Source organism: Erigeron canadensis, chromosome 8, assembly GCF_010389155.1.
Source record: "Erigeron canadensis isolate Cc75 chromosome 8, C_canadensis_v1, whole genome shotgun sequence".
In the NCBI taxonomy this organism is placed as follows: Eukaryota; Viridiplantae; Streptophyta; class Magnoliopsida; order Asterales; family Asteraceae; genus Erigeron; species Erigeron canadensis.
In genome coordinates this window covers 27,400,629-27,412,957 of record NC_057768.1, presented here as the reverse complement: position 1 = coordinate 27,412,957, position 12,329 = coordinate 27,400,629, and the positions used below count along the sequence as shown (strand labels likewise).

Sequence of the window (12,329 nt, the reverse complement as noted above, 5' to 3'; positions counted from 1 at the left end):
CTAATTAAGTTCCAAAGGTTATCCCATCTTTATCATTATATTAATGTCGAATAATTGCCGGTTTTATATTCTAGAGGTTGCACTGTTTACATCTAATGGTCGATATGGGTCTCTTTCTTCATAAAACTTCAACAAGGTAAATTAGTCACTCATTAATTAAATTCATCTAAAAAAGAATCTCTTTTTTCATAAAACTTCAACCAAATAAATTAGTCGCTCATTAAATTCATCTAAAAAGGAATGGGTCGTGTAATATCTCAAACGTTTGATTCTTAAAAGATGTATATTTGCGACATGATTTGCTGGATGTGGTGAGATCAATCAGCCTGATGGATGCACACTATCTCTTGCACTTTTGAAACTTAAGTACTAATAGATGACTCGTTGTAAATCCGGTTTTATTTGATTTCCATCAGAGGCTTGTTTCAAATGAAACACTTAAAGGAAGTCAGGTTTACAGGCACAAAGTCCAGAATGAAAACACCATTGAAGATAAGTTCAACACGTAGTTCCCCATGTTAAAATAAACAACACAGAATATTTTGTTATCCCGAAGAATACTTTCCGAGTCGATGTAAATCCATTTGAAATGTAATGATCAGTCCGGAAGTTTGACTCAGCTAAACAATAGAAGTTCTTGAATGGTTAGGCCAGGCTACTCCTGTGATAGCTATATGCTGTTAAGTCCAAACAAGCTTCTGCAATCGACTTATCTTGATCAAGTATCTGAGCATCAGCTGAAGGATCTCGCTGTAAATCATGATGAATTTGTATGAGAGAAGCTTGACATATTATAACAAACAAAGAAGAACAAAAATCTCACTGATGTTATAAACATCTCATAACAAGTCTAGTGATAAAAATTAAACCGCACACAACGTATAAAAGTTTCAGATTAAGCAAGTTGCGTAGAAGTTCTACCCCAAGGGTCGCAACCAGATGTGACAAAATTGGGCTAGTCAGGCAGGTTGGTAACAGGTAAAAACAAGTCATTATTAATGCACTAACATCTATATAGTCGTAATTTTTATATAAGAACGATTGTAGGAGGCTTTAAGCATTAGATACACACTTTTGGGTGAGTATCAACCCATTTGATCTGTAAGGGATAACTATCAACGAAATCAACCCATTATGGGTCAAGATTTGCAAATAGTCACAAGTTTGCAGTAAGACTATTTTTGATCACCTCTAGTGTTACACTTGCACTGCATCAAGACCAAAATTTACATGTAAGCCACATATTCTGGTAAAAGTGGTTTGCAAACTAGTCAAATGTGAAGATATCCTGCAACTCTAACGAAAAGGAATGGACCAATTTCAATACCATCAATTATTTTAATTTACAAATTTGCAACAAGTTGTGCAGTTATTATAGAATATCATGAGCATGAAATTCTTGCAATTATTATATTTGATTACCTCGGTATGAAATCCTCTGATGTAACCAACAAGTGCTACTTGCATTGGCTGATCACTAGTTGGTTCATCACTTCCATTGATTAAACAAGCTTGCTGAAATGAAAGTTAAGACTTAAGAGTTAAGAAAGTATGTTTATTTGTCGTTTGCATTTGAATATCTTCAATGTTCCAATTTCAAATCCTAAGAGTACAACTGGACAGTGATTTCCATAAAATTTGCTGAAAGTCTTTTTGTCTAACCTCAATCTCTCTCTTTAGATATTAGAGCACATTTTCAGATTTGCAAAAATAGAAAAAAAGTTATTTTCTTGAAATTTCAAAGTTAGTAAATGCATACAATGTATACTTTTCGTAACCAAAACAAACTTAAGAGGGTGTAAACACCTAAATAAGTTCTGAGTGACTAATAAATTATCTGACCTGTTTCCTTTAAAAACTGACCTGTTTGACCCGTTAGCAATAAAATGTAACCCGAGTGCACCAATCTGCCATAGATGTGTTGAATACGCCATTAATGAGTATTAGCATAACATATTTAGAATAAAGGCGAATTTCCTTTTTTGGCCAGTAGAACCGACGGAAAAAGTGATTGAAGCAAGAAACCTTATGGTCTAATACACAAATATCCTAAAACTGCATACAAAATCATATTTTATGAAATTGTAATTCCTGCAAATGTTTAGACTCTCACAATGTTTCTCCTAAAAGAGCCACGACTATGGTCCCATCTGATGCTAACAACAATCTTGAATCTCTTTTGCGAGTCAACGTCAACCCAACCAAAAAAGATACCCCAGACTTGACCAGAAAGATAAACTCCAATATCTGAATGAATCAATAACACAATGATTGATGAATAATAACAAAATTGTTAGAGTGTCATTTTTTAATCCAAGATAATTCCACGGGAGGATCAACATTTACAAAAGAACACATCGTTGTGTGTTATGTAATATGCTTTTATAAAACCCAGTGTGATTCGAAACGGTGGATGTAACAAACCGAAATAAACTAAAAAACCTGAAATTTCATGCAGAAATCCATTTAAGTATGATCCCCTGAAATGAATCTGTTCAATTGGCAATGCTTTCATCACCCCTGCAACCACAAGACATTGATTAAACTATTTTCTCTGATTTGAGCATGTGGTAACTTCAAACCATATATCTATCGATTGGCTGATTATGGATATGTTATTTTAATTGGTGAAAATCCCGAATAATTAATAAAAAAAAAAAAAACTGGTTTACAAGGAAAAGGGTCAAATAGTTCTAAAGGTTGTCCAAAGTGTATTTTCAGATCACAAAACCTTCTAAATCATTTTTATCTCTTTGACATATAAAGAAACAAAAATAACAATAGGTTTTGCAAGTATATCATACACACTGCAAATACAATCACATAATCAGCAATTAAAAATTGGACGAAAAGTTAGTAGTGAAACATACAATCCTCAAATGGTGGGAGTCCCCATAACTCCGGTTGAAAATCTAGAAATGAATGAATTACATAATCAGCAATTAAAAATTGATCTGATTCACTTTGAGTAGATGGAATTGCTACCACTTGCATATTTGCAGCCTTCCCAGCTTTAACACCTACACTGTAGTGATTCGTAACATATGAATTGGTAATCTGCAAAGAGAGTTTTCAAAGAGGGAAAAAGAAGAAATGCATTTTTTTTTAAAAATAAACCATAAAATGTTGCATGATAAGACTTCAATTTTTTTGGAAACTGCATGGTTGGATTTCAGTTATTATTTATTACACTCTGAAATTTTGATACAAATTGAAAGTTATCAATTACTTTCTACCATTTGCATAAAAGTAATTAAACTTACATAGAATCTTCTATCACGAGACAGGAAGATGAATCCACACCCATTTTATTTGCAGCTTCCAAAAACCTGATGTTCAAGTCATATCATCATTGTCACAAAAGTGAAACACCCATGGACTTTCTTTTAGTTTACAAGCTTAAGATGTGCACTCTAGGAATCATCTATGAAGAGCTTACAGGTCTGGAGATGGTTTCCCTGATTTGACTTGATCACCTGCAATAATTGTTGAAAAGTATTCCCTCCAACCTATTGTAACAAAACCAAACAGAGCTAAGTTCTATATGAATAGACAGAACTTTGAGAAAGCTTATTATAACATTCATATATAGATCAAATCTATGAACATTTTCCAGGACTCTGCTTCAAAAAGGGAATCCTGTCTAATGGAGATTAACGTATCTTGAGAACAAGGTTAACGGTTTTTTTGAGGAGATTCTTAGGAATCTAAGGTGAGATTCTTAAACACTAATGAAGAATGTTCACCATAACTAATATTACAACTATACATTACACTGATTATCTCATTTTTATATTATAATGATTTCAGTGTTTGTTTTAAGCCTTATGAATGATATTATCTACTTGACTTTGATTCGGCTGGAGTAATTTAACCCATTTTCAATTAGCGCAATATAATAGTTCTATCCCTTTGATGCGTTAGAGGCAAAGTATATCCAAAATCAACCATTCAGATTGTCGCCTCTCTACTTGTGCGGGTTTAATAAGAAATAATATACTTCGTAAAGTCTTTGGGAACATCAATAGTAGAAAAGAACACGACCTCTTTGGGAGGACAACTTGATTTCTATACTCTTGCTTCTTGAATTTGAAGCAAGTGCAAATGGAACTCCATGCTTATGGAGATGCTTCATCAGACGATTAACACCAGGAAGTGGTTTGGCTTGCAGCCACCTACAACGAAAAAAATATGCAATAACATATCAAAGCTATTGCAAGAAATCACATTCTTTATACTATGTTACAAAACATCCCCCACCCCCACCACTGCCACTGTACACGCCGAAAACCAGCATAAGCAGCTGGACACCACTGAAGTCGCCACTTTGACCAGGTACTATAGGGTGTTGTATGCGTGATAACCCATCAAAATATAGGTTGTGGGTTATAGTCCCATGGTGGACATTTTGTAAATGTGTGAGAAATTGTTTAGTTGCCTCTCAAAAAAAAAAAAGAGGTAAAAACTTGTAAATTAAAATAATTAGCACCTGTAGCTCAAAAAGGAAGTTCCAAATAACTGCAATATGCATATAGAATAACTAGGGTAAATCTAGTCTCCCATTCTTTTTATAGTTGAGGGGTTAGTTGCACAGAATATATTTCTAGCTGAAAAATAAAGAGACTAATGACTACTCGGGAACTCAGGTAACTTTGATTTTGATCTACTTATATTTACATTCTTAGAATCATAAGTCATATATGAGAGAGCTTATGACCGGGGAACGAGCATCTCGATCCTTCCCCAGCACCTATAAATACCCAACCTTAGTACTCACTCAAGGCATGGTATATACATACACAGATATTCTTGATACACTTGGTGGCGTGATGTTAGCCTCTTAACTTCATACCTTCTGGGAATCGCCAACAAGCCTAAGGATAATCTAATCCTTTCTAAGTAAGATTAAGCTTCTTGAAATTAAGCATAACCTTGTGCCCAAAGAAGTGTAATTTTATACTTAAACAATTATCTACCTGTTTCACTTCTATTTATTTCATGGAAACTTTGAATGCTCCTTGGGACAAGCCATGTCCATTTCTGTGAACCCACGTTGGGAATCCCCCAACCTTTGTTATGATCATTCCAGCCCAACTCATGCAATGCCCAATAATGTGGCTATAGTCTAAAACCAGATCGTCATAAAGGAGCATCTAATTAGCTTATATAAACCCTTAGGGTTCTTCCACGTACCACTATGAGAACTTGGACTTTATGATTCAATTATGAGCAGGATAGCCAGTGCCAACCCTTTCAAAGAAAGGTCCTGTGGCAAACCAAAAATTAGTGTGTTCATATATAATTTCATCAAACAAGACAATTCGCCAATGAGAGGCCGAATTATTATAGAGTATGGACGAGGTTATTTGTAATACAGATGGCATGTCAACCTCATTAATTAGATGATAGTGGGATTGTTGGTTTCAGGCCCCACTTAACTCACTCACAACTATGTGTGTGTGTATATATATATATATATATGTTAGTATGCAGAGAAGAAGGACAAGATGGAAAAAAACCTTACTTCAATTAACTGAAAAGTGGGTACAGCATAAACTATTTCTGCTGCTACTTAAAAACTGAATCTAATGGTAAAGAGTGTTGAGCCAAGAAGTTCATTTTGGCAAGGAATTCCAGCCAATAAGAAGTTGACATGTAGCACCAAATATAAGAACCAAAACTTGCCAAAATGTGCCAATTTCATGAGTTGGTGCTAATGTTTGCCAAAAACATATTTGGTACCCCCCCCCCCCCCCCCCCTCTTTTTTCCTCTCAAAAGATAATGATAATAATAAAAATTAAATAACTATGCATGCTCCAAACGTTCACTTCAATCAAACACATGGCACGGATGTGCTTGAAATGTGCCGATGCCAAAAAGTGCCTGAAAGTGGGGTGTAGGGGAACCGATATGCCAAAATGTGTGGATGGAAAGAGCGGATTACATCCTTTGCCCTAAAGTAACTGAATGAGAAAAAACAGGACCACATATGACCCATTATTCCACAGTCTGAAAAACAAGAAATAAACTAGGTCATGACCACTAAATGTGACTAATTAACATCAAGATGAAACCCAACTGGGAAGCACCGGCACAATAGGTCTGTTTGGTTTATAAAGCACGCCAATTACACCTCTAGTACTTAACTGTATTGTTTGAGCAATATATATTTTACCAGCTTGGGTAACAAAATTTTAGCTTTTTACCCAAAGATATAACGTGTGCAATGCTTCATTGACTGTTGACATTTTAGGCTCCCTTTTTCTCCAAGAAAAACTATATTGCATTACTAAAGTATGAGATGAGAAGTGTATATATCTATATAGGTAATGCGAGGTACGTACTTGTGATGAAACATAGGAGTGATGATGTGGGAGAGTTGTTGAGGTGTAATTGGAAGATGATAATCTTTGACAGTTGCAATAGTTGAGTCACGGTGTGACATTCCTACCTTGTTCTTCTCCTTTTCCATATCCATCACTTTCCCATATCTGACAAGAACTTCCTTCAATATCTCCTCATTAACTACTTCTTCAAATTCAAATCCAGCATTTCCCAAGTAATTAGCATTTACTTTCGATATATATCTGATTTAACTACAGAAAACAAATAGTATGGTATGTGTATACATAATACCTGTGTTCAAAAGGGTGCCATCCAAGTCGAATATCACAGCGGATACGCGATGCTGCCCATTCATGGTTCGTGTTAATGGGAATAGAAATACCTTCAGATTTCTGAGGATGAATGGATGATTAGCATGTGTCATGTGCGTGCAAGTGCAACTGGACAAGATTCGCTTGAGCCTAATTATAAAGTGATCGAAAAGAACACATGTTTGTATGCTTCCCGCTATCTTCCTTTTTTGAGAAAAGTAGTAAACTATTCCAATTAATCATCAACTACTGTCCTATTGTTTGGATGACTTCCTCACCCGCGCCATCTCACTACTGAATATAAGTTGGTCAATGGGTTCGGATTCGGGTTGACGGGTCGCAAACAACCCGATCCATCCATTAAAAGATTCAGGTAAAAATTTCAACTCTGACTAACAACCAATCAACCTGAATCAACATACCAAACGGTAAAAATTTCAAGTTGGTGGGTTAATGCGTTGATTTCATGTCATATGGGTTATGCTTGGTGGATTGACTTTAGGTCAAATGGGTCATAAGTTGGCGGGTCAATCTGTTAACCCAAAAGGTCAACCCAAACACAACCCGGAAAATCTCAGATTGGCGGCCTAATTGGTTGACGGATTGAGATTTCACAACCCTAACCCGGTTTTTGCATATCGGATTTAAGGTTGGGTAGAGTATTGACAGTTGCAACTAAAAATGGAGTAGGGGACTTCTGTCAAGTGAACTCAAAGTGATTGGTTGAAAAAATAATAGTGTATTATGCTATGATATCAATATGGTTCTGATTATGCTATGATGAAGAAACATGTTGAAATAATCACCTTTTCTAACTGTTGAAAAAACAAAATGTCACCAGCCCTACAGTAATATTACGTTGAATGACCAAGGGTAAAAATTGTGTACAAGGTGCAAATGTGGCATAGATGTCATTTAGCTACTCCAAAAATTTACAACTATTGCCATGTTACTATATATTCTACAAATAATTTTGGCTTTCCAGGAACAGTGATTCTGTTATCGTTTTTTCACTTCTTAGCCACCGTAGTCAATATATCCTTCCATTCTAAGAACCGCTCCCCATAAGGTACAAAAACTTATATGCAACTAGTTCAATATTCAAGTCCCATGATCGAGAAGCCAAACAAGACTTGATCATGTTTACATGAAGTTATCTCGGATTAACTTCTCCAGTTCTTCCATTTTTTGGATGATTTTAGGGTTCATCAGATCTCGGGCTTCCTTTAAGAGTGTCCCATCTCTACTGAAGTGGTAAGCATTGACTACTGCCTTGATCCAAGTATGCAGTTTCTCAGGTGTCCTGCAAAAGCATATCAATCTCAAGTTATTGACCTTCTGTATCATGCCATAACAATATTATGCAACAAATGAGTGGCTTTCCATCAATCTGATAATACTTATCGACTTATCGTTGCTAGATATTTCCACACCTAAATTATTCATTATTGCAAGCTGTAATGTTCTTCAACTGCATTTTAAAAAAATTGATAGCCTTCACAATGAAAACTCAAACATAATGGTTTGAAAAGTCGGGCATTATGACGTATGGCCAGTATTAAACTAGGAATTTCAGTGGACAGGATGGGAAGGTCAAGCAGATTGTGTTATAGGTCAAAACTTGTCATCCTTAATATGAACCTTAGGGCCTAGACGGGCCATATCAGGTCGACACTATAAACACTGTCCATTTGAAAGAAAAATAAACAAAATTATTACAACTAGAATAAAACAATATAATGAGTCGCATGCACAAAAGATATTTTTGGGTGACTCTTAATCCTTTGAACGATTAGCCCATTTGTTATCACAAGTCTGTTTTTGATAGCTAGCCTATCATATTGGATCATTATAACAGGAATAGAGGGTTTATAAGAAGATAAAGGAAATGTCAGAGTCATGGACTTCATACGTATATAAGTTATCAAAATCCTTTCCTTCAAGCTCATCACCAGGAGTAAAAGCATCATTTAATGCACATCGCATCCTTTCGGGATCTTCAATAGTAAGAAGATACTTGACAATCCGGACCTCCTTTGGCATAAGCCTTTGAAGATTACCTCTTGCTGTCATGTACAAATGATATAATATGTCTTTGACCTGTCATAATTTACGGCAAAGAATCTATCAAATTACTCCAAACAAGATAAAATCTAAGGATATTCAAAGAAAATTCGCCCACTGACCAAAAGTCAACATCTTTTTTCATTTAATTTCTGATTACCACATAAGTGTAACTGTATAAACAACTGCACAAAAACTTGATCAAGACATCACTGTCTTTCGTCTAATATAGTGGCATTTGGCTTCAGTGATATATCATAAATACATCATATATTTACCTCGTCTTTTGCCATGTTTGTCTCCTTTGCAGCTGACCAGGCTTTAGTAATCATCAGAACCAATGCAGAATCTAGTTGATTTTTCTCAGCCAAACTATCGATCTTCCTACAAGCAGCATCAACTGAAGGAGAATTAATAATATCCTGAAATTTCAACTCTGCAGCGTTTATTGCTTCGATGCTTTCTGTTGCAGTATCATAAGCTTCTACAGCAGCCAAGCAAGTGTTCCCAACTTTTGCAATTGCTGACCATATAAGAAAAATAAAATAAATTTTATGTATTAGCAAGACAACTATTAAAAACACAATAAAATGATCAATAATAACGGATTCAGTGGAATCAGTATGAATCAAGTCTCACCATTTTGTTCTACCTCATTATCATGGTAAGATTCTGCAACTGCGTGAAGATGCATAAAGAACTCCTGAGTAAAATCTTTACGTCGCCTAGCAACAATGTCACCAATCTCAGAAGGTGCATTTTTTACAACTTTAAGGAGTGCATCATGTCTTTGCACATCTTCATCAACCTGCACAAACGACATTTACATAATGTTATTATCACTAGTGCAGACAACAAAAATAACAAATTGCTACCAATATACACAGCGTGAAAACAGAGGGACAAATACAGCATACTCCCATGAGAATTGCCAAATAAGAAGTGCTTTACTATTAGTCCCATATCCTATATACCATTCAATGATAGCAGACAGCAGGATCTAATGGGTTTTCATTGAGAAACTGCCCATTTGGCTAGACTTAGCCATATACATCAACATACTTTCAACACTTCTATAAATGTTACAGCAGATACAATGTAGTGTAGTGGTTACTGACTTAGCCGTATTTCTATGTTTAAAGGGACCCTTGTTGAAATCCCTTCTCTGTTTTATATTTCTTCTTTATTTTCATTTTTACTGCTTGGCCAGCATGGTCCCTGATTTGTTTCTAATATGTGCTTTATGTAGATCAAAATGAAAAGAAAACAAAAAATTCAAATACTTTCCTTAACCACCAGGCCAGCTAAACCAATCTGTCTTTGGTCAAGTATAGCCAAGTACATTAAAGTGGCTGGTTCAGATTTACAATTTGCTAATTCAAGCTTTTGGCTGACCAAATCACACTATACATATCGGGCCTCATTCTGGGTTCCATAGGATAAAGGGGAATAATGTGATATGATCTCGAAACTCGAGAAATTGGGAAGTGCACGAGTTTATAATGCATAAATAACCAATAACAAACAGCAAAATTAAGTCACTAACTAACTCCAAATACCTCTTTCAACTTTCTTCCAAGCCGAAGCAGCTTATGCTTCATCCCCGGGTCATCTTCTTTATCCGCCCGCTCTTGACATCTTTCAAAAAAATGTGGCCGAATAGTGTTCCATTCCTTGCTAAAAGCTAACAACCTCCTCCAATCACCAGGATTAGGTTTGTCTACCATGAAAACCTCAATCAACTTGTCACAAATTCTAACCATTTTAGGGTCATCCGAATCATCGACCTTTGCAGAATCATCCCTCCCCTGTTCATCAACTGTTTTACAATCTGTAGCGGAATCATTTGGTACAGCAGTTGCATCACCAACGACAGCTTCAACTCTAAGTCTAGATAGTTGCAACCTTTCTGTAGTAGACTTCAGTCCTGTAAAACGATCACGACTTAAATACATACCCTTCAAATCAGATTCTTTATAATTCTCAGCTATAAATTTGAGCAAGTAATGAATTTAAAACAACTTGTTTGATACCAATGAAATTCTTTTATGATAATTATGATAACATTCGCAATACGAGTGAACTTTTTTCATACGACGGATACTTATAAGTTATAACAGCATTCTATTTAAACTATTTTAAGATGTCGGAACAGGACCACGCCCGACGCCTATCACTCGAGAGTGATAGACGGTGAGCGAATAATCGAGCTAAATGAAACCATCTCCTTAAGATAAACCCTTATACTTGCCTTAAAAACACATAAATATCAAAAATAGGAGAAATTTAAGTAGTAGTCTAATTGGTGAATACAGTAATTATGGCTCAGCTGCAAAATTGATAAATATACATACACACATACATATAGTTGTATATATATATATATATATAACAAGTAATAATAATAACAATAAGAAGAAGAAGAATGAAAGGTGATTGAAACTTACTTACCGAGTGAAAAACAAGATTTTGGGAAAAAATGAATTCTGTTGTTGATTGTAGATGATGAGGATTGAATGTTGCAGGAGGAGGAAGAAGAGGTCATTAATGAAGAAGAATTAAGAGAAGAAGATGATAATATTAGCTCCATTTTACTTTTATTTTACTGATAATTTAGGGTTTTTCTAAATATAGACAACAAGAAATGATAGTGAAAAATGATTGAACTGTGAGGTTTTGGTTTTGGACTTTTGGTGAAAACAAGATATTAAAAGGAGCATTTTCATTTTAATGGTTGATTATTTAAAACTAGATTATAATCCGTGTAAAACTAGACATTGAGTTGTGTATATAATTGATGTAAAGGGTTAATGGATAGCACACTTAAGGGTAATGTAATTTAGCATGATATTAATTTTAATAACTTAATAAGCAAATCTAAAAATGGAAAATGAAGTAAGCAAAACAATCTAAAGGATAGAATGTATTCTTGCTTTTCATCTAAAGGCCATGGTTTTTAGAAAATGATTTTAGGGGACTCTTTTATTATTATTATTATTATTATTATTATTGTAAGATGAATTTTACAAATTTATAACAGGAATCATCCTAACTAAATAGCTTAAAAATCTTCTTAATTGTAAAATGAATACAAGTGCCAAAACCAAAACCAAAAGATAAGATTAGGAAAGAGAATTAATAAAATCCACCTGTCACAATTTTAAGTTTTGAAATGATTTTTAGGCTAATTTATAGAAGGATTCATTATTTCCCTTTACAATATTATCCCTTTACATAAAAGTTCTTATAACTATTGACAAATATTTATTTCTCATTTTCACCTTTTAATATATATATATATATACTTATTTATTTTTAATATATATATATATATGTACCAATAAATTAAAACATGATTGAGATGTTCATAAAATGACACGTGACGTAATCCTTGATTAACACATGTATTTTTAATTTATTTATTTTATCAAATTAGCTTTTTAATTGTATATAGATTCAATTTTCTTATTAGACTTAGAATTAAACTCTAACTCTTAGCTTATAGATACAAGGCACATTATAACTTTATTTAATTGATCGTTTTCCCATTAATAAAGTTGTCTCTTTTTCTTTTTCAACTTCTATTACTTATGATAGTTTTGATAACA

At 34.4% G+C, this 12,329-nt stretch overlaps 2 protein-coding genes across 3 annotated transcripts; both read right to left on the bottom strand.

The window, feature by feature from the left end:
- Positions 1 to 384: 384 nt before the first annotated feature.
- LOC122609833 (bifunctional riboflavin kinase/FMN phosphatase-like) lies at positions 385 to 6,874 on the bottom strand. Of its 2 annotated transcripts, none has more exons than XM_043782779.1 (10): positions 6,638 to 6,833; positions 6,346 to 6,532; positions 4,045 to 4,175; positions 3,440 to 3,509; positions 3,264 to 3,329; positions 2,871 to 3,025; positions 2,443 to 2,520; positions 2,114 to 2,247; positions 1,423 to 1,515; positions 385 to 750 (listed from the first exon to the last, which is right to left on the bottom strand). In XM_043782779.1, exons 1-10 carry the CDS (start codon positions 6,768 to 6,770, stop codon positions 646 to 648), a joined length of 1,152 nt encoding a protein of 383 aa, XP_043638714.1. In that variant the 5' UTR covers positions 6,771 to 6,833; the 3' UTR covers positions 385 to 645. The 2 variants fall into 2 exon arrangements, with proteins under 2 accessions (XP_043638714.1, XP_043638715.1); XM_043782780.1 differs by lacking the exon at positions 385 to 750 and adding an exon at positions 1,864 to 1,907 and having other exon boundaries at positions 6,638 to 6,874.
- Positions 6,875 to 7,537: 663 nt separating this feature from the next.
- Positions 7,538 to 11,379, bottom strand: LOC122578117 (uncharacterized protein At4g37920). Its single transcript, XM_043750002.1, has 6 exons — positions 11,173 to 11,379; positions 10,281 to 10,648; positions 9,361 to 9,529; positions 9,000 to 9,244; positions 8,570 to 8,757; positions 7,538 to 7,960 (listed from the first exon to the last, which is right to left on the bottom strand). Exons 1-6 carry the CDS (start codon positions 11,309 to 11,311, stop codon positions 7,801 to 7,803), a joined length of 1,269 nt encoding a protein of 422 aa, XP_043605937.1. The 5' UTR covers positions 11,312 to 11,379; the 3' UTR covers positions 7,538 to 7,800.
- Between the last annotated feature and the right edge of the window lie 950 nt (positions 11,380 to 12,329).

Coding starts and splice junctions, on each gene's coding strand:
- LOC122609833 (XM_043782779.1), bottom strand. CDS start 6,770: ATGACACATGCTAATCATCCATTCATCCTCAGAAATCTGAAGGTATTT. Junction 2,521..2,870: donor ACTCCCACCATTTGAGGATT/GTATGTTTCACT, acceptor TTGTGGTTGCAG/GGGTGATGAAAGCATTGCCA. Junction 751..1,422: donor TCAGAGGATTTCATACCGAG/GTAATCAAATAT, acceptor CATGATTTACAG/CGAGATCCTTCAGCTGATGC.
- LOC122578117 (XM_043750002.1), bottom strand. CDS start 11,311: ATGGAGCTAATATTATCATCTTCTTCTCTTAATTCTTCTTCATTAATG. Junction 10,649..11,172: donor AAAATCTTGTTTTTCACTCG/GTAAGTAAGTTT, acceptor ATCGTTTTACAG/GACTGAAGTCTACTACAGAA. Junction 9,530..10,280: donor TTGGAAGAAAGTTGAAAGAG/GTATTTGGAGTT, acceptor TCGTTTGTGCAG/GTTGATGAAGATGTGCAAAG.